General features: G+C 44.2%; 1 protein-coding gene and 1 pseudogene across 1 annotated transcript in view; one reads left to right on the top strand and one right to left on the bottom strand.

Moving 5' to 3' along the window:
* Positions 1-9,581: 9,581 nt before the first annotated feature.
* LOC147432656 (D-tagatose-1,6-bisphosphate aldolase subunit) overlaps positions 9,582-27,327 on the bottom strand; it is a 39,499-nt gene continuing 21,753 nt past the window's right edge. Inside the window, exons 3-6 of the mRNA XM_086492506.1 lie at positions 10,536-10,636; positions 10,332-10,448; positions 10,153-10,254; positions 9,582-10,078 (exon numbers count right to left, since the gene is read on the bottom strand). Of these exons, the coding sequence (XP_086348632.1) occupies positions 9,908-10,078; positions 10,153-10,254; positions 10,332-10,448; positions 10,536-10,636 (491 nt within the window). The 3' untranslated portion in view covers positions 9,582-9,907. The remainder of the gene's footprint in view (positions 10,079-10,152; positions 10,255-10,331; positions 10,449-10,535; positions 10,637-27,327) is intronic.
* On the top strand, positions 18,567-19,561 carry LOC147432657 (uncharacterized; annotated as a pseudogene).

The raw sequence follows: 27,327 nt of genomic DNA, 5'->3' as shown, positions 1-27,327 counted from the left end.
GAGGTCTCTTGGAATAATATCCTACGATGTTAAAACTTCTTCTTCTTCTTCTTCTTCTCTCTCAATCTATCTACTCTCAAGCATTGCTCTACACGAAACCCACCCTTAGATTGTTGCTCTTTCATGCCTTTGACATGCTATTAACCTTAATGATGAAGGTAAAACACCACGGAATAGTAATTGGCTACTCTAGCCGAATAGCATTAAAGCAGTGATACATTACCTTACCCTAGGTGATTGTCTAGAATTGATATTAAAGAAATTGCTAAAAAAAAACAATTGCAGATGGAGCATGAAGGGTCTTGCTGACACTCACACCTGCTGCAACATGCCAATTGAGGTGTGATTTTCTCTCTTGAAATGTTAAGTACATCTCTACCCCTCCCCTACCGCGTGCATTGCATCATTTAATTATTGAAACATGCAAACATGCATTGTCTTTGGCTAACATGTAGAATGGACCAAATGTTGCATCAGAGACGTTATGTACAACACCATTTACTTTGATGCTCATATTTTAATTCTATTGTATTTCAAGGTGAAGAATCAAATGCTTATTTTGTGGAATCAGAATTCAGATAATGTTCTCTCATGTGAGACTTATACACTTGTCTTCATATGTATTGTAGCTTATGTGCAAGCACATTGTTAAGACCTCGAACAACCCAACCATCACCCTATAGTGGTGTCTTCTAATGTGGCGGCACAATTTTGGGTGACGGCCTATGACATCAACCAACATTTAGCGAAGGGATCTTTTTGCATAAGATTAGGGAATCCAGGACAAAGTTCATAGAGAGAGCTTTTTTAATTTATTTGCTAGCTTGTCCATTTTCAATAAAAAGCTACCTCAAAAGCTCCCTCCAAAATCTCTCTCCATTCCTCTACTCGCACGCTCGGAAGCTTGTGAGTTTTAGTTTGTAAAATGTAAATCCCCTTCATATAGGTAGTCAAGTAAGGACCCAACACCTTCATGACCCACTTCTGAAAAGTAGGTGGTGCATTCTTCAACCCAGAATTCATCATTGTGGAAGCATACACTCCGCATTACGTTATGAAGGTTGTTTTATCCCTATCCTTTAGGGCCATCATGATCTGATTATATCCACTAAAACCATCCAAAAAATTGTATATCTTCTCAATAGCTACTGCATCCAACATTGTATGGTAAAGGAAATGGATTAGTAATTGTTGCAGCATTCAGTTTCTTGCAATCTACACACACCCTAATTTTTTCATTCTTATTAGGAACAACCACAATTGGTGATAGCCAAGTTACTTTGTCCACTGGGTAAATGAAACAATTTATCTATCTCTTCTTTTACTTGTTTGGCATAAGTGGGATTCATCATGTACCTTTGCTGCTTCACTAGCACTGCATCTGTTTTCAAATTTATGATACGTTGGCATACAGTTAGATCTTCTCCTTTCATATCAGTATATGACCAAGCAAAAACACCCTTGAATTCTAATAACAAATCTTTCGATGCCCTTTTAAAATCAATATCCAATTCAATAGATACTTTCACCATTTGCGTCTCCTAAAGTTATATCTTCTAATTCATCTTCTCTCACTCTGGAACTCTTGGACATTTTTTCTTTAAACATACTCCTCCTCCAATCTCTGCTCTTTAGCTATTTTAACGATTTTCTTCGTGCTTTCTTTCAGGTTCACTTCAGGTAAATGTTATTGATTTTCAACATTATTTGCAATTCTTTGCACATCTACCTCAAAGATTGGGACCACTATTGCATTTCTCTGAAGGAACTTCTCTTCCTCATCTTCCTCAATAGCTTCTTCCGTATTAATCCCTTCTGCATACAAAGGTCTAAATCGAGGTGGGATAGTTTTCTTTGAAACCATCTACATCCAGACCTTCTTCTTCCTTTGTTTGATCACAATTGTATCTGCACCCCATAATTGTTTCACTTTGGTTGCCCTTAGCCATGGCCTTTCTAAAATCATTGGGTAAGAAGATATTGACTCTTCCAGTCTCGGGATGAAAAAATTTACCACAAAAGTTAGTCCTACTACATTTATTATTTGATTTTTGAGAATCCCCAAAGGTTGCACTCTTCTTTGGTCGACCATTTTGACCCAAAAAGGTGTTGGGTCCCATTTTCATGAGGTTTAACTTCTGAAAGACTGATTCAGGGAGAATGTTAGACTCATGAAGCTCCATGCACCAAAACATCTGAAAGGTAAACCTTCCCAATGGAAATATTTATTGCAAGTACTTTGTAATCTGCATCCATTGAAGCTGCATCTCCACAATCAATCTGGGCCAAATAAATTTGACTACTTTTCCTCTTCTGCTTTCCTTCCTTTTCTTTGATTTGACTTGTCAATTTTCTCTTTAAAAAATGACTAAAATTAGGAAGTAATTTCATTAGTAAACCCACCTTACTGAAATGGGTACGTCCAACAAAGCTTCAAAGAGATCATCTGATAGTCCTTTGTCAAGCAACTCCTTGGAACTATCTACCTTCACTAAGGGATTTGATTTTCGATTTCCTGGAGGTCTCTTGCCTATATTTTTCCACATTGCCTACATTATTCCTGCTGGCCATGGATTTGCAAGTTCTTCAGTGTCCTGGTTTAGCTAAATCTCTACCCCCATTGTGATCTTATCATGGGCTTCCCAATCAATGGGTTTTTCAAAACTATTCCCTTGCTCTTTCTGTTTTTCCTTTAATTTTCCCTTTGATCTTGTAATTGCTAGGCTTTCCACATCCATAGGTTTCTTCAAAACCTCCTTAATTTTGATACATGCAGGGCAATCACATTGAAACCAATGTAAAGTATCACCTTCTCCTTTTATCAATTTTGTCTAGGCCACTTCAAGGTGCTGGTTTCATTTCTCCCCTTTTGCCTGACATTTTTTCTCTTCAAATTTAGGAATGCAAATCTCTTCCAAGAGAACTGCATTCACTTGAGTGGGAACCTTTATTCTTCCATCATTGGAGGAACTAGCTCCTGCATTTATAGGTGTATAGTTCACCCTATCATTCATGTGCTTGTACCACAATTCACACGCAAGTCCATATATGTGTCTCAAAGTTCCACAGTAGGTGCTGTAATGGGTTGTTTTTTTGCTGGTAGCTCTACACATTTTGTCAATTTTCTTGCTGAAATGACCTTGGTGGGCGTGTGCTCTAAAATTTGGTCTTAAAGGGTTGTGGTGCTACCAGTAACATTTGTCCGTGATTCCATCTTGGCAAGAATGTGTGCCCTGAAATTAGCATTATAATGGCAATTATCATAATCATGCCCAAGTCTTTGATATACCTAGCAAGATGGTGATTTAGAGGAATTTGCAAATGATGAAGGTTAAAAATCCTTTAGCTTCTTCAGAATCAATTTGTTGATGTTGGAAGTATCTTCAGAATCAGATTTACCATTTTTCTTCCTTCCTTTGCTCTTCTACTTTTACTTCTTTCTTTTTCTTGTTTGCACTCTATGTATCTTCTTTATCTTCATCAATGTCTGACTATGAATCAGTACCCGATTCTTCATTTGAATCTGAATCTTGCATGGATTTCTTCTTCCTGATTCTCATATGTTCAATAGTTCCATACCTCCTTTCAGCCCTCAATACTGCATCCACATGATTACCAAAGTCATGTTGTTGAGCAAGGAGTGCATGACCTGCAACAATATCTTAAGTTGCTTTCTTAGTCCCCTACAGATTTAATCCCCTATTTGCTCCCAGGATGGTCTCTAATTTGCTTGTGAATTGTTGTGCACAGTCTGTTTACCAAGTTTGTGACTTGTTGTGCACAGTCTTCTATTCGTAGATCCTTTTCTTGATCTTCTTTAGGACACCTTCAAGGGTTTTTTCTACCCTGAATCTTACCAAAAATTTTGGATTTCAAATTGTCATAAGCTAGAAAAGTGTTAATACAATACTGCATGAACCATGTCATGGCCTTTCCGTGCAATGTGGCTACAAAATGCTCCTTGTTAATTGCATCACTATATAGCACATCATATCCACTTGTAGACCACTTAATCTGAAACTAACCCACATGATTGTCAGCATCCTGAGATTCTTTCCCATTGAATTTTGTTGTCCCTACTTTAGGGTGGTGGTTGAGCCATTATTGGTGGTTGAGGGGGTGTTCAACCTCCCAATGGGTTAAATGTCAATGTTGGTAATGGGGGTAATTGAAATGGGTGTGGTTGAAACTTCAATTGTCTCCTTGCAGCACTCAAAAATTGATGGACTTCTTAAACTCCAACCAATTGGTGGATAACCCTTCCAGGAGCCTCTGAGGTTATTCCTTTCTCTTGTGGCTTGGGTGAAGGACTCTCCTCTCCTTCACGTTTTGAGATTCCCCTTGTCTGGCTAGATTCCTGTGACTTTGTCCCCTCAATAATTGGTGGCAAACGTGTAATCATTGCTACTTCACAGGTAACATCCCCTGAATACCCACTTGGTCTCGCTTCAAGCAAACCATCTCATCTTCTCTTATGAAATCTAGTGCCATAGGTGGAAATTGGTAGTTGGTCACCTAAACCACTTATGCATTTCTTCATCTTCTTCTTTCTCTTCTGTGGGATCTCAACAACTTTCTTTCTACAGTAGAAAGGCAAGTACTCAGGAGCATTGCAAACCCCAAAGGGTATACGACTGACCATGTACTAGTGGATCCTCAAAGCTATATTGAGTCTCAAGTCATCTAATAATTCAAAATATGTCTCCAAAAAGGCTCTATTATACTATTCTGTTTCTTTCTCTTTTGTACCCAGTTAGAGAATTCCCTCACGAACTCATCAGGTTCAGCCTCCATCAGCCCCAATCAATCCCATTGCCCAATTGGCCTTGTTGAATGCGCTCCACAATCAGCGGGATCGTCAAGTGTTTAGGGGGGATTATGGTCATTGACCGAAAGGTGTACAAACACCTATCACAACCATTTCATGCATAAAATGTATTAACATATAATTTTCAATTTTGGAACAAGAATCAAGAAACTAACAAATTTGCTTGCCAACTGAAAACAGTAAACACAAAAAAAAAAAAGAGAATGAGCATGGCCCAGGGTCTCAATCCTTGTCTCCTTCTTCATTCCACGCCCAAAAGGTTACATCCATCCGAGATTAAACCCGTTTTTTTATCTGAAGAGGTTTTGACCCCTTTTTTCATTACAAGTAATTATTGACTACTACTAATTAAAAATAAGAAATTAGTTAATTTTGGCTTTGATAAAAATTTCAAAATAGGGAGATAATCTTTCCAACCAAATTTCTTCTTGCTAATGTAGACACGTAGAATATCCTCTAGCACCTCATTAACTCATTCAATCTACCCATCCATCTCTAGATGATTTGTAGTAATGATATTAAGTTGTGTTTTCAACCATTTGAAGATAGCCCTCCAAAAATGACAGTTAAACTTGGGATCACAATCACTCAAACTATTGCCAAGTAATCCATATCATCTATACAAGTTGTCAACAAACAACTTGGCTAATTGTGAAGTTCTATTGGTGGACTTGGTTAAAATAAACTTACAAAGTTTAGTCAACCTATCTATAATTACCTGATACGATGTTTGATAGACCCACAATAAAATCCATAGAGATACTCTCTCATTTACCATTGGGAATCTCGAAATAACGTAAGAGACCTCCTGCCTTCAGGTGCTCTACCTTATTAACTTGACATTTTTGACAATGCAAAACATAGCCTTGAACATACCTATGTAAGCTTGGTAGTAAAATTGTTGTTGTACAAGTGCATAAGTCTCCTTTATGCATGGATTCCCTGTACTTGGACTGTTGTGACATTTATAAAGAATTTAGCACTGAATGTCCACTTGTGTCGGTACACAAACTCTCCCCTTGTGAAGTAGGGATCCACCATCAATCGAAAAAGTCTTCCATCGAGTCACCTCATCACTCAAAAGAGGAGAACCAGGTGTGGAGAAAATATGCAAACTATCAGGATTGGAGTGAGAAGGATTTCTCTTTTTGACACGACTCCACACCTTGGAGTATGCATCATCATGCTTACATTTACCCTTAAGACTCCAAAAACTCACTTTTAAGTTCTATGAACAAAAGAGAGTTGATCTCTAGTATTCAACTAAGAGCACCAGCTACTACATTGTATCGTCCCTTACGATACCGGAGCTTGGTGTCATACTCCTAAAGAGTCTCAACCCACTTGGCCTTTCGATTATTCAAATCAAATTGTTGTGTGAACCATTTGATGCTTTCACACTATTTCAAATTGAGTATCATACAAATAATATCACCACTTTTTTATAGCGTACCCTATTGTATATAGGTCACTTTTATAAGCAAAATAATTTTTCTATGCAGAATCAAGTTTGTTGCTTTCAAAAGCAGTTGACCTTTCCTCTTGAAAACGAACTACTCCAATAGCTCGATTGTTGGCATTTGTTCCAAGCACAAAAGGTTTCATTTAGATCCACAATAGCTAAGATGGCTACAGTAGCTAGAGCGACCTTAAGTGAATCAAAACTTTGTTGTTAAGCTTCTCCCCAATGAAATGTTGTGCTCTTGGCTTTCAATTGGTATGTCATAAGAACATCAATTCGTGCATAGTTTTTAACAAACTTATGATAAGAACTTCGAAGTCTTAAGAAATTTTGAAACTCATCCAAATTTTTGGGAGAGGGCCATTTACAGATGGCATCCACTTTGGATTGATCCATATGAAGGCGTGTAGCAAAAATTACATACCCCAACTAATGAATTTATGTCTTTACAAAATCACACTCGAATTCTTTAATATAATTTGTGTTAAATAAAAAAATCAAACACCTGCTTCAAATGTTGTAAGTTCTCTTCCTGAAATGCATTGTAGACTAGGATGTCATTGAGAAATTTTGAAGCTCATCCAAATTTCTAGGAGAAGGCCATTTACAGGTGGCATCCACTTTGGATTGATCCATATGAAGGCGTGTAGCAAAAATTACATACCCCTATGTCTTTAAAAAATCACTTGCATTCTTTAACATACAATTTGTGTTAAATAAGAAAATCAAACACCTGCTTCAAATGTTGTAAGTTCTCTTCCTGAAATGCATTGTAGAATAGGATTTCATTGAGAAAAACAATGGCAAACTTGTTGGGGTAAAGGCGTTACATCTCTGTCCATGATCGTGTGGCCGGTCGTCTATCTATTTGACCACACATTCCTTATTCTTCTTATACCTAAAATAGTAAGGAGCGTCTTTCATTCGTAAGGCTTGCACCACCCACACAGTGCGTCTTGCTTCTCCCCTTTCCCGCATACACCACGTACACATCTATCCGCACTACGAGCACTCACAAGTGGTATCAGAGTTGCGGACATCGGCGGCGGTGCTCCCTCAACAGGGGTCGAAGCTCAATGCCTGGCGCCATCGGATAAGAGTGGTTCGGCTCGGATCCGGAAAGGATTGGTTACATTCGGAGGAGACCAAGCGGATTTCGAAGCTCGTAGCTCTCGACGCGTGCTCACCCCGCCCAAGTAAGCAAGGCATCTTGGAGAATCAGGGGGGTCTACAAGGAAATTGGGAGCTGCAAAGGGACCAGGTGAAAGGATCTTGGAGCTTTTAGAAAGCAACAGTGAAATCGGAGTGAATGTGTGGTGTGTGTGAGTTGGGATTGTGGCAAAAGAGTAGCATAGCATAGTCGAGTAACAGGTCCGATGATAGCGCTGTTTGCAACACACGGGATTGATACTCAATTTGCAAAGCTTGGCGAATGCAGAAAATCGAGCAGCTCACTAGCAAGCCAACAAGGGAAGCCCATAAGCTCACGAGCTGAATCAAAAGCTCGTAATTGGGGCAACATCTCATAATTGGGTTGTGGAGGGGGGGGAACCAGCCATTGCAAAGCAAAGAAAGCCTTAGTGCATTGAGCAAACAGTGGTCGGGATCTGCAGGTCGAGCAAATTGAAAGCAAACGAGCTTAGAAGGAATCAATAGATAGCGCTGAATTTCGACAGGCAGGTTTGCTTTGCGTGTGTGAGGTTGTGTGCATAACCTACACACAAAAGGGCTTGCAAAACAGGGAAATTTGCAGCTGCAATTGGGCATCGGGTCAAAGCGCTATAGAGCAGGACTTGAAGGTTAAGCAGGTCTAGAGCCATAATCATTGGCTCTCCTCTAGCCCGCATCCGAAGCGGCTCGGCTCATCTGTGTCTCCTTGGCGACCAAACCCCCCCCCCCCCCCCCCCCCTCCTCCCCGGTTTCCGAAAGTTCTTACCGGTCATTTTGAAAGTCTTCCCAAGAAATTAAATCGATCTGAAGCCCCCCAAAACAAAAATTTGGCTTCGACAATACAGTGGCACATACCGATGCATAGCAACTCCGATGAACCAGCCCAGAGCGAATTTCCTGCAAGCACGGCTCTCAAACGGTGTTTACAACCACAGTGTGTTGTGAATGACAATGCTCTTGTGAGAGAGGTGTTGTCAAAAGTGGGTATGCTCCCTAGAGACACATGCAGAGATAACGAACGTGGAGTTCTTTGATATGCTCATGTTAGAAGTTGATGAGTTGATGTCAAGACGCACTACTATCACGGTTGCTTAGAATTCTTCTAGCTTTTGCTTCTCCCATTGAAAGATCTTGAAAAAAAAATTAATGTTTATTTAAAAATTTCTAGATCCTTTTTTAATCGTACCGGTCCACCACAACTGCTTAAAAGAAAGTCTCCTTCAACCACTACAACCTCACCCAATTTACTCGATCTAACAGTCGAACAATTATGTGGCATTTGAACCACACCCAGCTATCTTCGGAGATAGCTGCCACCAAGCTTTAACAAGACCTTAGTTTGTTTCTTTCAAGTGGTCAAATATGCAGTACTTGGCCACCTCTTTGAAAAAAATCATTTTATATTACCCAAACATCCAACCTCAGTATAGACATTTTGGGGGTGAAAACAAAGGTTTACATCAATCTCCTCGAGATCTACCATGAAAATTTTGATGCCTAAATTTTGTCGCCTGAATAATCCCCAAGCACCAGAATAACCATGGACCCTGGAGGAAAGATGTGCAGCAAGCCCAACACCTGCTAGTGCCGCATTGCACGTCTTGTTGGAGAACCACAAAATGTATTCTGAATAGCAGAATTTGAACGGTTGTATAGAAAAACATACAAATGACATATCATACATGTCCAAAAGGAAAAGCTGGCGCCAGACAATTCACAGGTAGTGAATTCACAGGCAAATATGTCCCGTACTACAGCAACAAAACCTCGTGTATAATACCTTTCCACAATCAGAACTCAGCGCCAGGCAATTCACAGGCAAATATGTCCCGTACTACAGCAACAGAACATCGTGCATAATACGTTTCCACAATCTGTCACTAAAATTCATAAGAAAATGTGCCTGTTAAAACCAAGAGAAAGGACTAACGTACTAAGTGGAATTCCAACCTCTGAAGCACACCGAAGTTTACGAGTTTAACAGAACCATGCACAGACAAAATGACCGAGTTCTCCAAAAATTACACCACAGGGTGACAACCAAAGAGGCCGCCACCAGCCTTCAGCAAGACCGTACACACCTTTACTGTACACTTTTTCATGCACTTTTTTCTCTCGTCATTGCATTAAATCCTGTTTGACCCATTGCATTTATCTTAATATGGATGTTCTCTGGTAACATTGAATTAGCAAAGCAACTAGTTTGGGACCCAATTGGCCGCATTTGAATGATGAAACAACCGTGTACTAGTATCCCTGCACTCCTTGGAAGCACAAGAGGAAACTTTGCCTGGCATGGCCATGACAAGGGGTTCAAAAGGGCCTATGTGGTAGTAATTGTTATTACAACAAGTGTATGTACAATAAAAGAATTATATACAAAATCTACAAATAATGATCAACATCAACACATGGTGCATCCATGCGTCTGCAAAGCACATAGTGCGTCACAAGAATTCCCATTGGCGAGACACCTTCTCAACGATACCACCCCCACAGCGTATGGCATAATTTAGCGAGTCAACTGCTGGCGGCACCCCCCACAGTAGTGGCACTGCCACTTTCATAGAAAGTTTCTCATTGAGGCCACCCCGAGTGCCTTTGGCTGCAATCACCACCTACAATAAATCACTCCAAAATGTAAGACTTATTGCTTCCTTGCATTGAACCAATTGGCTATCAGAAGCCTTACCTCTCCACCTTGTTCTACCACTGTGTCTTCGACAACCTCACTGAGCATCTCAATCGAACGACAGAATCCAAACACACAAAGCCTGCGTCCCATATCAAGCCCCTGACGAAGATCCAAAGAAACGATGCTGAGAAACCAGTTGAACCCTATGTGAACCAACAAACAGACAAAACACTTACATTGGTTGCCACAATGTCAAAAACGGCACCAAGGCAAAGGCCCTGTTTGGGATCCATGTAATCCTCTTCCTTGAAACGCCTGTATTTGACAGGGACTCTACCGCGTGATTGCTTTCTCTGGATGTTGAATTGAAATTTTCAAGGATTCTTCACCAAGAAAAGAACAAGAAGGCAGTACTAGTCAAGATAGCAGGTCAATGTTACCTCTGTTGAAGATGGTTGATGAGGGATTAAGGTACCTCCAATTTGGATCAATCCTTCAGTGGTAAAAAGAGTGACAATATCCTCTTGATACCATTCTAGTCCTGCAGGATGATCCCAACAATACAAGGAGGATTCAAATTAACACCGAAAGATGAAGCATTAACAGGACCACTCATTAAATCTACTCTCAACTCTCTGCCTCTGCAAATGAACTTTTTTTTTTTAACTTCAAAATGAGCCTTTTATCAAACCAAGCTGACAACACAGTCACACAACCGAGTGGCTCAGCTGTCCCAAAAGAGAACAATTCATTGCTGCTTGCAAGGACTGTTGTGTCTCGTTTGGCACACCTTCCAAAATCTTTATTTCAGACACTCAAAAAGATTTTACCCTTCCAGTCCTGCCTGCGTTTCAACTTTCTCAATACAACAGCTCTCCTTTGCACTCAGTCATACACTAAAAAGTTCTTTTCCTTTGCTCTCCTTTGTGTGTGTGTGTGTGTGTGTGTGTGTGTGTGTGAGAGAGAGAGAGAGAGAGAGCTTTCTACGTCTATTATAGGCCGGAGTCGGCCTATGAAATAACCCAAATATAAATGAGGGTGTCCTCCATCTATCACGAAACGATAGAAGTACAAAGTAACATAATGTGGTCGTGTGGTAGGGGGTGAGGGAGTGATCCATGGTAGGCTAGGAAACAAGATACATGGTATATGCGCACACGTTTGGGGGGGGGGGGGGGGGGGGGGGGGGGGGGGGGGGGGGGGGCGGCGGTTGCGTTTGCTTTATCGCTAGGGGGTATGGATGCACATCTATACGCTCAAGAAGTACAATCATGAGGTGCATTAGGCTAACTAGCTCCTAGTACATGGGTGGGTGTGGTGTAAGGGCTGAGCGTATAATCATGGCTGGGTCTACCGGCAGCTAAGAAAATCTCTCCTAGGCTACCTGGTGATGGCGAGTCTGGATCTCCTCGATCTGCAATGGATTCTGTATCCTGGCGCTCAAGGGCGTCTCCTAGCTTTGACTATCTCAGCCTGCCATAGGGTGACCCCTTGTTGTGTCTATGACAGGCGGCGGTAGGGTGTTGGAAGAAGTCTGTAAACTATGACAGACTTACCAGCCTCTGATACCAATACATGTGCCAACAAGGTCTCAAAACGGCTAAATTGGCACAGATCTCTAGACTCCAATTTGTTGTAGGGTGTCCTATGAAAAGAGCCTCAGATCTGTCTTTGATACTCTCATATGGTCTGTGCTCCTCCTCCTCAATCACCCTCTCTCTGCAAAGCTGGCACAGCCTCTCAACTTGGGGGATATGAGCAGCTCGTTTCCAATCTCTATCTCTAGCCAAATTGATGATACTTGGAGCTGACCAATCGCCACTCGTGAACTATGTGGCATGTATGTGTGCTCTCTGGAAGAACCCCTCATCTACTGACTGAAATATTTTCAAATCAACGCCTTATTATCCCAGGTGCAATGGGAAGGCAGAAAGCAACAATAAAACCATCAAGACCAATCTCCCTAAAAGTTCAAAGGAACCACACCAGTGGGACACCAAGCTTCAGACGGTGCTATGGGCTTATCGAACTGCCTACAAGGTTACTACTGGCATGACACCTTTTAGAATGGTGTATGGAACAGAGACGGTAGTTCCCATAGAGTTTGTCATCCCTAGTCTGAGATTTGTTGTGGAACATGGAATGGACTTTAACCAGAATCTGAAAAACAGGTTAGATGAGTTATTGAAGCTGGATTAGATCAGATAAAGGGCAATGCCGGAACAGGAAGTTGTCCAGCACAGGAGAAAGTATTGGCATGACAGCAAGATCAAGGTCAAGGAGTTCAAGAAGGGCGATTTGGTACTGCTTTACCAGTCAAAGTTAGGACCAAAGAAGCCAAATTTGAAGATAGCTTAGTCACGACCTTATGAAGTAGATTGGGTATTCTCCAATGGTACTGTAAGACTCGGAGATTTGTCGGGGTTGCTCTTACCAAGAGTATACAATACAAAGGGGCCAAGATCAAGTTACACTATGCTCGGTCAAAGGAAATCCCAGTAGAACCAATACCAGATGTTTACTATGAATCAGAAGATGAACCCTTGGATTTATTTCATATCGAACCAGTGCAGCTTCAGCCCTTCAGCAATAACAGACAACACTCAGTCCAGATTCAGACATGTGCCAAATCAGACAGGCCGGTTCAGAGCCAGTGGGAAAAGCTAGTAGAACCAGTACCCTATAACGATCATCAGCGGGAATTAAATGCCACAATCATAAAGAGAATCTTGTCAGTAATAACGACCAAGGCAAGCCAATGCATGTTTGACAAGTCACGAACGGTGCACTTAATCCTGAGACACGAAAGGAGTGGAGCATTCATGGCACGGGTACGTATAACAATGCAAAGAGTGGGTCCATCCTCAAATTACCCGCATCCTCCTGTGCCACTCGCATCACAATCTTCAAGGTTTTCTTCATCTTCGCAACAACAAACTTCCTCGCGATCTATACTTGCCCCATCAACAGTTGTTGCGGCTCTACCAGAGATACCTAAGTGTTCCTTCTTAGAGTCATTCACCACTACAAGTGAGTACTCCACCTCTACACAAACCTGTTCACCTGGAAGAAAGAAATGTCTAAAAAAATGCAAGATATCATGGATACCATGTCGGCACAGACTGAAACTTTGATCGCTTCAGTAGCAGAGGCAGTAGGAGTGGTTGCACAAGGTAAAATTGCCAAGTATGTGTTTCAAGAGAGAGAGCAAGCTCAATTGAGGCTATGGGGCCTAGACATCGTAGTGGAGGCGGCCAAGCTATCTTTTGATGAAGGTATCACTCAGCAGGTGCTAGCCGCATTCAGACAGACAAGGGAACCGCAACGATCAATGGAAGATTACTGGAGTTGACAGTAGGAGAACTGGCTCAGGTCTTCCAGATTCCAGCTGCAACGAAACCCACACCAGCCACTGCTGCTGAGGTCAGCAAATTTTTGAAAGAAGATGACCAGGCGAAGAAAAAGAGAAAGGATGGAGCGCAAGGCATTCCAATAGCTGCACTGGAGTGTACCGATTTATAGCAGAAACAATCAGCTTGAAGAACAACCCAACATAGTTGTTTGAAAATTTGTTTGCCACGCTACTGGCCAAAATCGAAGACCCGAAGGCCAGTATCAACATTAGCTAATGTTTATATACCAGCGTGGTGCAGCAAACTGCCAAAGCTAAGTCCAAAAGTCTTTTCAAAGCTTGGTATGTCTGGCAGTTCTTATATTAGGCAGATTTGGCTCTCATACATCCTAAAGTTCAGACTGCTTGGGACAAGGTGGCAAAAGAGAGAGCACCCAAAATCACAGTATCATCTTTTGAAAACACTGAAATTGAGGATACTGGTGAAGACAAAGGCGAAAAGACAAAATATATTGCCACAAAGCCACCGATTGAAGATGAAGGAAAACGAATAGTACAAACAAGTGTGAAGAGACCATTAACTCAAGGAGAAACAGGGTCATCTAGCAAAAAGCAAAAGACAATGGATTTGTTAAAGAAATTCCCAACCAAGACATAGAAGCCAGTTAGCCATAGCAGCTACGATACACGACGGGACCTTTAATACGCGGTGTACAATACGCGTACTAGACGTATTTTTGAGAATCAAAAATAAAATACGTCACTTTTTTAGATATGATACTTAAATAAGAACAAATGAAGCCGCGGTTCATGGACCTCCTCAATGACTCTTCAATATTTAACCATAGCCTACATAAACAAGCACCATGAAGCTCTAAAACACAATTGATCAACTAGAAAAAGACATACGTTTTGAGCAAAAAAACATTAGAATAGAAAACGTTATGAGACATATTGTACGTTTCAATACGGACGTCGTGTATTCGAAATAAAATACGTGTATTTTAGCTGCTATGCAGTTACCACATTTGTGCGACCAGTGGATAATGCCCAAGAACAAATCCGTGCACAGCAGGAGCCTAAGGAGACAATTGGCAAGGATACCAGTGCTGATCAAACTCAAACCAGTACCAAGTTAGATGTGGATAAGAATCAAGCATCGGGCAGTGCTTTGAAATCCGCCCCCAATGTTAGATTTATATCACTCGCTACTTCACTCAGGTCTAGGGCACTTCCTTGTACATAGTGTCCCCGAGCTGGCTACCCTTTGCATATGCATTTAGACTACATTTTTCGACCGCCCACTTCTAGGCCACTGGCGACGAGCACGATCACTTCTCGGCCGGCCACCTGTCTTTTGTTCAGGCGCCCTACTTTATTTTTCATGTTGGGTCGTGGAGACATTTCATGCACTGCTCGACCTCCCCCTTGGGCATTTATACATGGGGCCAAGGGGGGTACCCACTTCTCAATCATAGTTCATCTGTTTGTGTAGACAGGGTCTTTTGCTCTGGTAATCAGTGGGGGGTTGATCGCCCCCTCTTCCTCTACACCAACACTTTGTGTTCTCTCTCTCTCTCTCTCTCGACTATATTCTGGGACCCAGGGAGGCTACACACCTTATCACATCCTTCACCATTCCACCCATACCCATCAGAGCCGACCACACATACCTCTCTTTCTCCATCACCGGAGATACCATCCCGCATAGCTCCACAGCACACACTCCACACACCACCATCCATTTCACACATGAGCTAGCCTCTCTTTACTCAGCCGAGGTCGAGCATGGCCTATGCCTCCTCCACCCATCCACACCACTCTCAGTTCTCACATCACATATCTCTTCCGTTCTCCACACTTCAGCTATTAGCTCTTTTCCACACACCACTCACACTGGACGCACCCCCCCCCCCCCGGGACTATGCCTCAGAACCGCTGGTATGATGATGAGTGCAGAGAGTTATACCGACGCCTCCGTGCACGGCGAGCCTTAGGAGAGATCACAGAGAGAGAGGCCAGAAGAGATATGAAGACGCTGACACGCCAAAAGCGGCGAGCATTCGAAGAGGCACAGGAGCTTGAGCTATACCGCCTATTCATGAGCATAGATAGCGCGACGGCATGGCGCACCCTGCGCGAGCCACGTCCGACTACAGCTATTGAGGATCCACAGATATGGCATGATTATGCAGAGCGCCTCTATGAGGTGCCAGGGCAGCCTCCTATCCCACAGCCACATGAGCCACGCCCCACGTGCTCCTCCTTCTTTACAGCAGAGATGGTAGAGAGGGCCATACGCCGCCTGCAGCACAAACGATCAGCTGACCACACTGGATTACAGAGTGAGCACATCATTTATGCGGCCTCCACTATAGCCCCGTTGATTGCACATGTCTTCAACCGGGCTATAGGGGAGGGCTTCCCAGAGGAGTGGACACAGCACACCATAGTGCCTATCCACAAATCTGGCGACACCCTGGACCCAGGGAACTACAGGACTATCATGATTGGCCACACGATGGCCAAGCTATATGGAGCAGTACTTGAGGCACAGCTTAGCTGCTACGCAGAGACCGAGGGTTTACGAGCTCCAGCCCAGGCAGGTTTCAGACGAGCTTTCTCCACCACTGACCACATCTTCGTTCTGCGCTGCCTCATTGATGGGGCAAAGGCGCGGAAGAAGAGGCTTTACTGCTGCTTTGTGGATTTCCGCAAGGCCTTTGACACAGTCCCACGCGAGAGACTCTTCCAGCGCCTTCACAGCATTGGGGTACCGACAGAGATGATTTGGGCCATATATACTCTCTACGAGAGGGTGACGGGTCGAGTTCGTTGCCCAGGCGGCTTTTCAGAGACCATTGCTAGCACCATTGGTGTTAAGCAAGGATGCCCACTCTCCCCGACACTCTTTGGGCTCTACATCGACGAGATCTCCGACTACATACTACGAGCAGGGGGAGAGGGGAGCGACTTGGCAGGTACTCCGGTCCACATCATGTTATATGCTGATGATATTGTGTTGATTTCAGAGTCACCCGAGGGCTTGCAACGCCATCTTGAGGCCTTGGACGAATTCAGCACACACAAGGGGTTGACTGTGAACCTTGGCAAAACCAAGGTCATGATCTTTCACACATCCAGTGCAGTGAGGAGCGCTGCCACCTTCACAGCAACAGGAGGACAGGTTGATGTAGTCACCTCCTATGTCTATCTTGGCATCACATTCACTAGCCTACCAGGACCCTTCACTATGAGGCAGGCTGCTGCTGACAGGCTCACCCGAGGTTATGCAGCTCTGACCATGCTAGAGCGGAGATGCCACCAGGCACACTTTCAGGAGCCCCGCACGAAGGGCTGGCTTTTTGACACCTTAGTCACCCCGGCCCTGATGTACTCGGCGGCAGTATGGGCACCAGGATTGACAGATGACCAGTGGACACAGCTTGAGAGGCCACAGGTATGTATGATCTCACGCTTGCTCCGCAGCAAGAAGACAGTGCCACATGACATTATTAGAGCCGAGCTCGCCACACCACCTATGGTTGTAGAGGCATTATTCCAGACAGTCTGCTTCATCCAGAGGATGAGAGAGCTACCCCCTGACAGACTTACTCGTAGAGCATTTGAGGCAGCTATACAGCTATCAGAGAGTGGGCATGCGAGAGCTTGGTACTCACAGGTCAGAGCATGGTTTGAGGGACACGGTCTTGACATGGAGAGCCTACCACCATTCCAGTACGACCCCCACTCACCATCTGTTCACCTCTCTCGCAATGAGAGAAACTTGATATTGAGACAGGATCTGTGGCAGCTATACACTAGGAGAGTCTGGGAGTCACCTGGCTTGGGGACGAGGATGTCAGATTACAGAGACCAGTTTCTCACCATATTGTCTGGGGGGTTCATACAGAGACCACGCTATATGGACACATATATGCCACACAGCTCACGGGTGGCGATTGGTCAGCTGAGAGTGGCTTCACACAGGTTAGAGATTGAGATCGGGAGACATACTGGGGTTCCCAGGGAGGAGCGAGTCTACAGAGCCTGCACAGAGGAGGTGGAGAGTGAGGAGCACTTTGTATGTAGATGCAGAGCATACACTGAGATCAGAGGCAGGTATGAGGCCTTATTCAGAGGACAGCCCACTCTCCGAGAGATCATGGACTCTCGAGATCAGAGACAGCTCGGACGTTTCTTACTAGAGATACAGAGCCATCGGGACACACTACTACAACCACGCACAGCTACACAGACAGAGGGGAGACAGTCGCAGCTCACAGACTTCTTTCAGAGGATTGCCACCCCTACCTCACCAGATACTCAGAGAGGAGTGACACTCACACAGGCGGAGGTGAACCGAGCTAGACGACGACCACGAGTCACAGGCTACAGGGGCGTGAGCTCCCACCACCGACAGATCGAGGAGATCCGAGCCCGGGAGCGCCGTGCCACTGAGGAGCGAGTAGCTCAGATGAGGGCCGACCCGACAGATTTCATCCGGGTAGCCTTGGCACCAGCCCCGCCCATGTACCACATCTTACATCCCCCCATTTGTACAGGATGGAGCTAGAGAGCTTGATGCATTCTCATGATTGTACTACCTTGAGCATATAGACATGCATATACCCCTAGAGATAGAGCCCCATCCCTCCTCAGATACTCCATTACCTACATTCAGTTCAGTTTTGTATCAGTTTTGTTTCATTTGTCTTTCCGATAGACGGATGACATACACGCCATGTACATTTGATTTGTCTCATAGGCCGATTTCGGCCTGACATAGACGTTAAAAATCTTTCTTTCTTTCTCTCTCTCTCTCTCTCTCTCTCTCTCTCTCTCTCTCTCTCTCTCTCTCTCTCTCTCTCTCTCTCTCTCTCTCACAACGTGAACCCTAAACCTAACCCTATCCTACCCTTCCTATCTCCCCGTGGACGAGGGCAACCCTATGGGGGGGCGTAAACTCTCAGCCCCGCCTTGCCCAAGCCAAAGCCTTGCAGACCTGGTCCTCGGGTGCTTGCCCATCTACTGCATATCGTCATAGCCTGCAACACACACGCTGTTTTGACGATTTCTGCTCCCGACGTCCTCGGCAGAAACGACTTGCCGTTTCGACCTGCTCGTGGCGCATGCTCTGCACGTTTCGTGGTCGTTGTGCTCGGCACATCCCATGGTTCTCGTGCTCGTCGCAAGTGGCTCTGCAAAAGCCTTTTCTGGAACACTTTCACTTCAAAATCATTTTGCCTAGAGTTTGTTCACACTGCAGCTTGATTCACCTTCGAGAATGAATACCTCAAAGATCACCGCAAGGGTCCAGCCGAGCTTTGCGGCTGTAGTAGCAGCTCCTAGCAAGCTCACTCAGACTGGACAGCTTCAAGCAACCCTTGATCGGGTTATGGAGAAGAATCGTGACCTCAAAGCTCGCCTTAGCAAGCTTGAGGCACGCTTTGACTCCATGGTTCATCTCGCCACTGACAAAGTAAAAGAAGTCGAAGCAAAAGTCACTCGAGCCCAATTGGCCACCTTTGCCAAAGTATAGACTTGTGTGACAACGGAGTTCCACGAACAAAGATTCCAAGAAGAAAACGCCCTCAAGGTCCACATTGGTGGGCTCCCCTCGCCATGGTGCACCGCGGAGGACACTCGAAAAAGCGACCAACAAGCTCAACGACCTCCTTCAACCAATTACATAACCTGAAACGGTTTCTTGGATCAACGACACACTTAGGCAAGTGCTATCTGAGCATTGCCTTCTCACTTTCAAGGACAAAGAGGATAAGATGTAGTTGCTACGGCAATCTTGACTCCTCAAAGGGACAAAGATTTGGATCAATGAGGAGCTGACAACAAATCAACTAAAGCTAAAGAAGATGCACGAAGCCTGCAAGCAAGGTAAATGGGCAATATATCGAGGTGGTAAAGCCATCATCCAGGAGTTCCGAGTCCCCCAAAAAGGCTCTACCCAACCCTCCTTAGGTCTTGTTTCCTTTTTCCTTTATCCTTTTCCTTTTCTTTCTTTTTTACCCTGACGATTGGACCCTCAGTCCCGAACTAATACGTATCTAACGGCCTCACTTAGAACCACACACGCACTCTTACATGGTATCAGCAGCTTTAGCTTTCCATGGTCTGGGACCAACTGCTTCATCCGCATCAGGCTTCTCTCTCAAGGGCTGGATCAGCCAGCGTTTCTGCAAAAATCTGCCAGCGTTTTAGCCATAGCCAGGCAAGCGAAGGAGTCCCTGGTGCTTCTGACCCAGAGGACTCCACCTCCACCTGTGTTTTGGCCTCTACACCTGGAGATCACCCTCCTGGCAGCCAGAGCCAACCTTTTCAAGCACTTTCATCGTCGGAAAACCCTCTCTACCACCTACGTTTTCAGCCAGCAATTTGCATTTTTGGCAAATCTACGTTTTCAGGACTGAAATGCCTGCGTTTTTGGACAGCAGGGCAGCGTTTTTGCAAGAAAGGGGGAGCGCTAGCCACACCCACTTGGATCTTGCCTTCCTACCCGGTTTGGCATCCGGTGCCTTGCCCGCGACACTCCTCTTCAATGCTTCAGATTTCAGCCATAAACATGTGTTGTTTTCTTTGTTTACAACCCATTAGGGGTAGTGACTTTGACTCACCACCATCTCCAAACCCTCTGCACCGCTCTAGCCCCTGTCGAGGGCGTACGAGTGTCACAAATTGACGACATGGCAGTGCAACCCGGACACACACACGGCAAAGTGATGATGTGGCTGACTGTACGGACGCCCGAAAATGCACTGGCATGTTGACTATACGGAAATCCGTGTCTGGGCACGGAACTACGTCGGGTCGTGTCGACCAAATTTAACTGTGATTTTAAAGTTGTGAAGTATTTTAAGTGATTCTCTCTCATGTCGCGACAGATTCTAGACTTGGGTGCCCAAGTTTGTTAGAGTGGTATCAGAGCAGCAAGCGTGTGCTTTTCTCAAAGCATATAGGTCCTATCAAAGAGCGAAGAAGGCACTTGGGCACTTTTTAGAATTTGATATTGATATTAAAGAATCTTCGTGGCTTATTAGCCACTCCCACCCTTAATACATCGCGCATCGGGCGCGCTCCCGTCTTCATCACTCTGTCTTACAAGGCATAAAGCCATAAAGAATCCCACATTACAAATGGATTCCGAAAAGAATCAGCCGACCTCTTCTGCCACCGCTCAGGTGGGAGGAGGCAATACGAAAAATTTAAGCGACTTGGCAGAGAACGAGCATGGGCCACCTCGGCCCACACAATATGAACTCTTGGAGATGCAACGTCAACAGCAGGTTGACGAGTGCACAAAGCAAATGCTTCAGTTTGCTAAGGATCCCCAATTTGCAAAACTTTTGACTCGACAGTCGATGATTGAAGTGCATACTCAATGACAGAAAGCCACCGAGCCACCAATCAAACCGGCAATCAAGAAGCCTCCTACTCCGAAAATGTTTACTAAAGAAGATCTCCATATGCGGTCCAGGCCCAAATCAATCAACTTCTGGACACGAAAGAAGCCATCGGAAAGGCAACTGAAGAAACATAACAAGGGAACTGATTTTTCCGATTACTTGGGTCAAAAATCCACTTTTGAAAACGCCAGAAAGCATAAGATGCGTGTACGCTTCGCCCAATTCGTCCTCATCTTCTTCTAACAGCTCTGACTCATCTTCTTTTGACTTGAGTGATGAGGACAAAAAGGGGAAGAAACGACGGAAGATCATACGTTTTATGCAAAAGAAAGCAAAACGTAAGAGCACCCAATCGTTCTCCTTTAATTTCAAATCACGATCATGTCGATCAACTGCCTTCTTATGTCTTTCTTGAGATTTCTTCTAAAGCCTCCCGGACCAAGTCCAAGTCCCTCGTGAATTGGTCCTCATGAACTGGTCGGCTTCAAAAATCTTATCTTTCGTGCTTAGAAAGGGTGGAACCTTCGTAGCACCTTCTCAAATGGCACCTTCCCCATCAAAGAGTGGATCGTGTTATTCTAGGCAAATTCCACCAAGGGCAAAATACTTTTCCCATGTAGTCTTCAAATACAAAGAAGAAGACTTCAACAAATCAAGTACGACTTAATTTGCAATCTCAGATTGCCCATCTGTCTGCGGGTGGAAAGATGACAAGAGCTGCAACCGTGTGCCAATGTTCTCCCAAATAGCCTTCCAAAACAAACTCGTGAATCGTGGATCTCTGTCAGAGACTATTGTCTCAGGCATACCATGTAATCTGAATATCTGGGCAATGAACAGTCTCGCTATATGATCCGGCTTTACTGTTTTCTTCACTAGGATGAAATGAGCTTGCTTGCTAAATTCTGTCAATAACAGTCCAGATACCATCACGCCCACTCTGTGTCTTCGAGAGATCAAAAATGAAATCCATAGCAATAGTTTCCCAGGGGCACGTGGGAATGGGTAAAGGCTGTAACAATCCCTCTGTAACTAAGTCCGACTTTGTAAATAATTAATTTATTTACGAGAAAAGAATTATCTAATTCGTTGTGTGCACACCAGAATAGACCTAGCAGTTCTAAGGCCTCAGGTGAGCCTAAATGCGGGCTAGAACACCTCAGAGGGACCTTAGCAGAAATTACCCTGAAGCCCTAGTGATCGGGAAATCGGGTCTTCAGAAAGGGGTAAGCAGTAGCCTCAGATTTTAGGCTCAGGAAAAATACGCGCGTCAGTACAAGCACATGAATGAGATGGGGTCCTTAGAACAGTGACCCTAAGGCTAATAAAGCTAATAAAGCCTTAGGGTAAGTTTCGTGAAATTAAATTTAACGGTCCGTGCCCGGGCGGGCGGCCGGACAAGTGTGAACAGGTAAAGGCGGTGCAGTGCCCGTGTGGCATTGCGCCGGCAGACCTTTGGTGTTCTCATAAAAGAATCATTGGTAGCAGTTGTTAGTTAGTTGCACATTTTTAATTAATGAGCTAGAAGTTTTTAAAGTCAAAAGTTGAATGGTTTTTTAGTTTTTAAAGTAAGTGTGCCAAGTGGCACACTTACCAATGCAAACTAACTCTCTCTCACTCTCACTCTCACCCTCTCTCTCTTCCTAGCGCCCCCTCTCCCTGATGGCTATTTAGGAGCCCCCCTCCCCCATTTTCAGGGCTGGCAGTGCACCTACCCCCCCTAATGTGAGCGTGCTCTACGCGGTGGAGCCCTCCATTGAAGCTTGAGAGCAGCCCCTTGCGACATATGTGGTAGCCTTGTGCTCCCATTGTCAAGAACGAGGGATCTCACAGTCATAGACACCTTCTGGTGAAGTTTCATCGCGAGAAGCTGCCGTAGACGCTCTCTTAGCAGAGTGCGGCTGCTGTAATTCTCTGTTTTCAGCCCCTAATCACCTAGATTAGGGCTGTTTTCAGCAGATCAGCCATAGAAATTCTCTTCTCTCTCCTTATCCTAAGTCTACATCAAGTTTGGCGCGATTCCATCGCGAAGAAGACCTCTGTTTCGGCGTAGGGGTGTGCACAGGTAAGAATTTCAGGTTATGTGCAGAAAATTACAGCAAGCATGTGCGTGTGCATTTTGCTTGTTTCTCTTTTGTGTTCGATGCATGAATGAATGAGCATGAAGGCAACACATAACGGAAGATGGACTCTCCTCTGTGAGAGCTTCCGATGAGCTGTTTTGGAAGATAGACTCTCTTTTCGAGAGCTTCCAACCAGTCTCGCAGAAGAGGAGAAATCCCCTAAGCAGTAAGAAAGTGGAAACACTTTCTCAGTCAGTAGTCAAAACAGAAGAACAGAACAGAAGAAAGAATAGAGGACGGGCGTATGCCCTGTTCCTGTGCTTGTAAAGATTCTCCCTTAGTAATAAAGATATTCTCTTTATGGGGGGGGACCAGCCTATCTTCTGGTCCCCAATGAAGTGTCAAGTTTTCTCGCTCCCTCTAATTCTCTTGAGTATTTGAAGTGCAATTAAACGTCTGTTTACGCTTCCGTATTTTTGTGACAGTGGTATCAGAGCAAGGTCCTCTCTCTCTTCCTGAAGGGATTGATGACTCTTGGCAGACTGTAGAAATGGAAGGACGCGAGATAGAGTTCTCTCTCCTTCAACAGCAGGTGGAAGAGTTGCAGAAAGCTCTCTCCCATCCAGAAGTCCAAAAGATTCTCCATACTCTTGAAAAAGGGAAGGAGAAAATGCCGATGGGGTCGGGAGAAATTCCGCAGAACCCAAAGGCGCCACAACCAAGAAAAGATCCTTTGATTGGAACTTCCCGCATGCACGAGAGGCAGAAGAAATCTCCAGAACGTCATGTGCGGTTTAATCCAAAAGTTCAAGAGCAGGATCCCCCTGATTCCCCTCAGTTCTCTTTCATGAAGGATCTGGAAGACATAGTTTCTCCGGAAGACATGTTTCTCGACGATCCGTCGCAGCAAGAAGTACATTCAAGGGAAAGGACTCCTGTTCCCAAGGAGTCTAAGCATAGAAAGAAGGAGCACCATAAGAAGAAGCACCACAAGCAGAAAACATTCAAGTCGGGAGATAGAGATGTGAAATTCGACACCTACAATGGACGGCGTGATAATGACAAGGCTTTGGCTTTCATCCGCCAATTTGAAGTTGCATTTGCAGAAGGGAATTTCAAGGAAAGATCCAAGCTTCGCCATGTCAGTTTGTACCTAAAAGGCACCGCCAGCAATTGGTGGTTAACCCTTATCCTGGAAGATCGCAAACCCCAAGATTGGATTGCCTTCAAGAAGGAGTTCTACGCACAGTTCCTTCCTCCAGACTATGAGGAAGAGGTAAAGAAAGAATGGGACCGACTTTCACAGTCAGATGACGAAACTGTTCCACGCTATGTGGATAGGTTTTGGGACGTTCTCTTGAAAGTCACTCCATTCAAGAAAATTGACGATTCGGAGAAGATGCGCAAGTTTGAAGCAGGTTTGCATGAAGCCTTGCAAAAGGCTATGAAGCTTTACCCTCGAGGTAACTTGCAGATACTTATGGAATCAGCCCGCATAGCTGATGGAATACATGACAAGGGTACTCCAAGGAAGATGGAGCAAAGCACTTACCATGCCAAGCAGAAGGCTCTCCATGAGCAACCTACCTCTTCTACTTCTTCTCAAAAGAAGAAAAGAACCGCCTCCGAAGCAGAAGCAAAGCCAAATCAGCCCAAGAAAGGGAGATATCTCTCTCCTGCTGAGTTGCGAACCTACATTAGTGAAGGAAGATGCTTCAAGTGCGGACAAGTTGGTCATATGAAGGGTGACTGTCCAACCAAACCTCCACAACCACCCTCTTCCAATGCAGTCCCAGCTGTACAAGGAAATACAACCAAGGATGGAAAAGAAAGAGCTCTTCTCAAAGCATGGGGTAGTATCAACAACCAGCGGGCTCTTATTTTGTTTGACCCTGGTAGTACAGACAACTTCATCTCTACCCAGCTAGCTGACGACCTGAACTTGCAGCCCAATCGTTTTGGAGTCTCTATTCAAGCGCAATCTGCTTTCAAAGGGCAGAACTCAAACTCTACTCCAATCATAGGAAAGTTGAATCTAAAGGTCGACCACTACAAGGATCAAGAGTCTTTCTTACTAGCTTCACTTGAAGGATGCGATGTTATCTTGGGAATGCCCTGGCACTACAAGATGCATCCCATTCCTGACTATGTTCAGAAAACCTTATCTTTTGCTCATAAAGGAAAGGAGTATCTTGTACTTGCAGATGCAGGTGATTGGCGTATTCCTATCGCCAACCACATTGCCATCAAGAAAGAAATTAAAAAGTGTGTTTCAGCGTACTTGATTTTTGCAAGAGAGAGAGATGTGTCTGTTTCACAACTTTCTTCCTCTTTAGAGCAAAAAAGACTTAAGTTAATAGAAAGATATAAAGATTGTTTTGCAGATGAACTTCCAAATGAACTCCCACCTTCCCGACCTGAGGATCATACCATTGATTTGATCCCAGGAAGTTCTCCTCCAAATCAGCCCCCTTATCGAGTTAGTCTAATGCAGCAAGAGGAAATTCTCAAGCAGGTTAACGAACTTTTGGAGAAGGGCTTGATAAGGCCTAGTACTTCTCCATATTGTTCACCTGTCTTGCTAGTACAGAAAAAGGATGGCACATTCCGCATGTGCATAGACTATAGATCTCTAAACAAGATCACAATCAAGAATCGATTTCCAATCCCTCGGATTGACGACATTCTTGATAAGTTACAAGGAGCCAGTGTCTTTAGTCGTATAGACTTGAAGAGCGGTTATCATCAAATCCGCATAGCTCCTCAGGATGTGCATAAGACTTCATTTAGAACAACCTTCGGGTTGTATGAATTTCTAGTGATGCCTTTTGGACTCACTAATGCACCAGCTACATTCAACAGAATGATGGATAGAATCTTCCACTCATACAGAAGCTTTACAGGCGTTTTCTTTGATGACATCTTAATCTTCTCAGAGACGGAAGACGAACACTATAAGCATCTCGCCTTAGTGTTTGAAGAATTACGCAAACACAAATTATTTGTGAATGCTAAGAAGAGTGAGTTCTTTCTAAAAGAAATCCACTATTTGGGCCATATAGTATCTCACAACCAGGTGAGAATGGACCCTGATAAGATTCAAGCAGCTGTAGAATGGCCTACGCCAACTACAGTACATGATGTACAAAGTTTCCTTGGCCTCTGTTCTTATTATCGGCGTTTCATTCGAGCTTTTGCCGCAATAGCAGATCCCCTCCATGACCTGACAAAGAAGCGGATTCCATTCCATTGGGGGTTTGGACAAATACAAGCTTTCGAAAAGCTTAAGTATCTACTCAGTCACGGACCTGTTCTCACCGTCCCTGATCTTCGCAAACCTTTCGAGGTATACTGCGATGCATCTCGAGATTGTGTAGGAGCAGTTTTGAACCAAGAGGGTCACGCGATAGCCTATGAAAGTCGGCGCCTTAGAGATGCAGAGTTGCATGCCTCCATATACGAAAAAGAGCTACTGGCAGTAATTCATGCTCTTTCCATTTGGAAACACTATCTATTAGGAGCTGATTTTATTATCAAGACAGATCATCAAAGTCTTCGCTACTTTCTCACACAGAGAAAGTTATCAGAAAAGCAGATGAGATGGGCCAACTTTCTTTCAATGTTTCATTTTCAGATTTTACACACTTCTGGAACAAAGAATGCAGTTGCAGATGCTCTCTCCAGGCGTCCAAAGATCAATGCACTAACAACAATTTATCATGAGGAACTAGAATCTCTCAGCGAGATGTATCCTCAAGATCCAGACTTCGCCACAATTTGGGCAGATCTTCAAGCTGGTCACTCAAAGCCACCTTATTCTATCAGGGATAATACACTCTATCGTCAACAAGCAATATGCATAGCTCAGCCTTTACGACAAAAGGTGATGGATGAAGCACATAATTCTCCTTATGCCGGGCATCGGGGAATTGCTTCCACCATTAGTGCCCTCGAAAGGTATTTCTTTTGGCCAACACTCCGTGCGGACATTGAAAAACATGTACGTGAGTGTTTAGTATGCCAAAAAGTGAAATATGACAGACATAAAGTTTATGGCAAACTTCAGCCGCTCCCTGTGCCTAACACGCCATGGGAAAGTATTGCCATGGATTTTATTACGGATCTTCCTAGATCCAAGAATGGAAATGATGCAATCTGGACTATAGTAGACAGGTTCAGTAAGCAAGCACATTTTCTTCTAGTAAAAAAGACGATCAAAGCTGATCACATGGCTAGAATATTTCTAGCTCAGATTTTTAAACTCCATGGATTGCCAACGACTACTGTCAACGATAGAGATCCCCGCATGACTAGTCTATTTTGGCAGGCATTGTTTGAAAACTTGGGAACTAAGCTTGATTTTTCATCAGCTTATCATCCTCAAGCAGATGGTCAA

Source organism: Adiantum capillus-veneris, chromosome 20 (assembly GCF_014529385.1).
Source record: "Adiantum capillus-veneris isolate H3 chromosome 20, ASM1452938v2, whole genome shotgun sequence".
NCBI lineage: Eukaryota > Viridiplantae > Streptophyta > Polypodiopsida > Polypodiales > Pteridaceae > Adiantum > Adiantum capillus-veneris.
The sequence above is the reverse complement of the archived record's forward strand: the minus strand, read 5'-3'. Positions and strand labels throughout refer to the sequence as shown.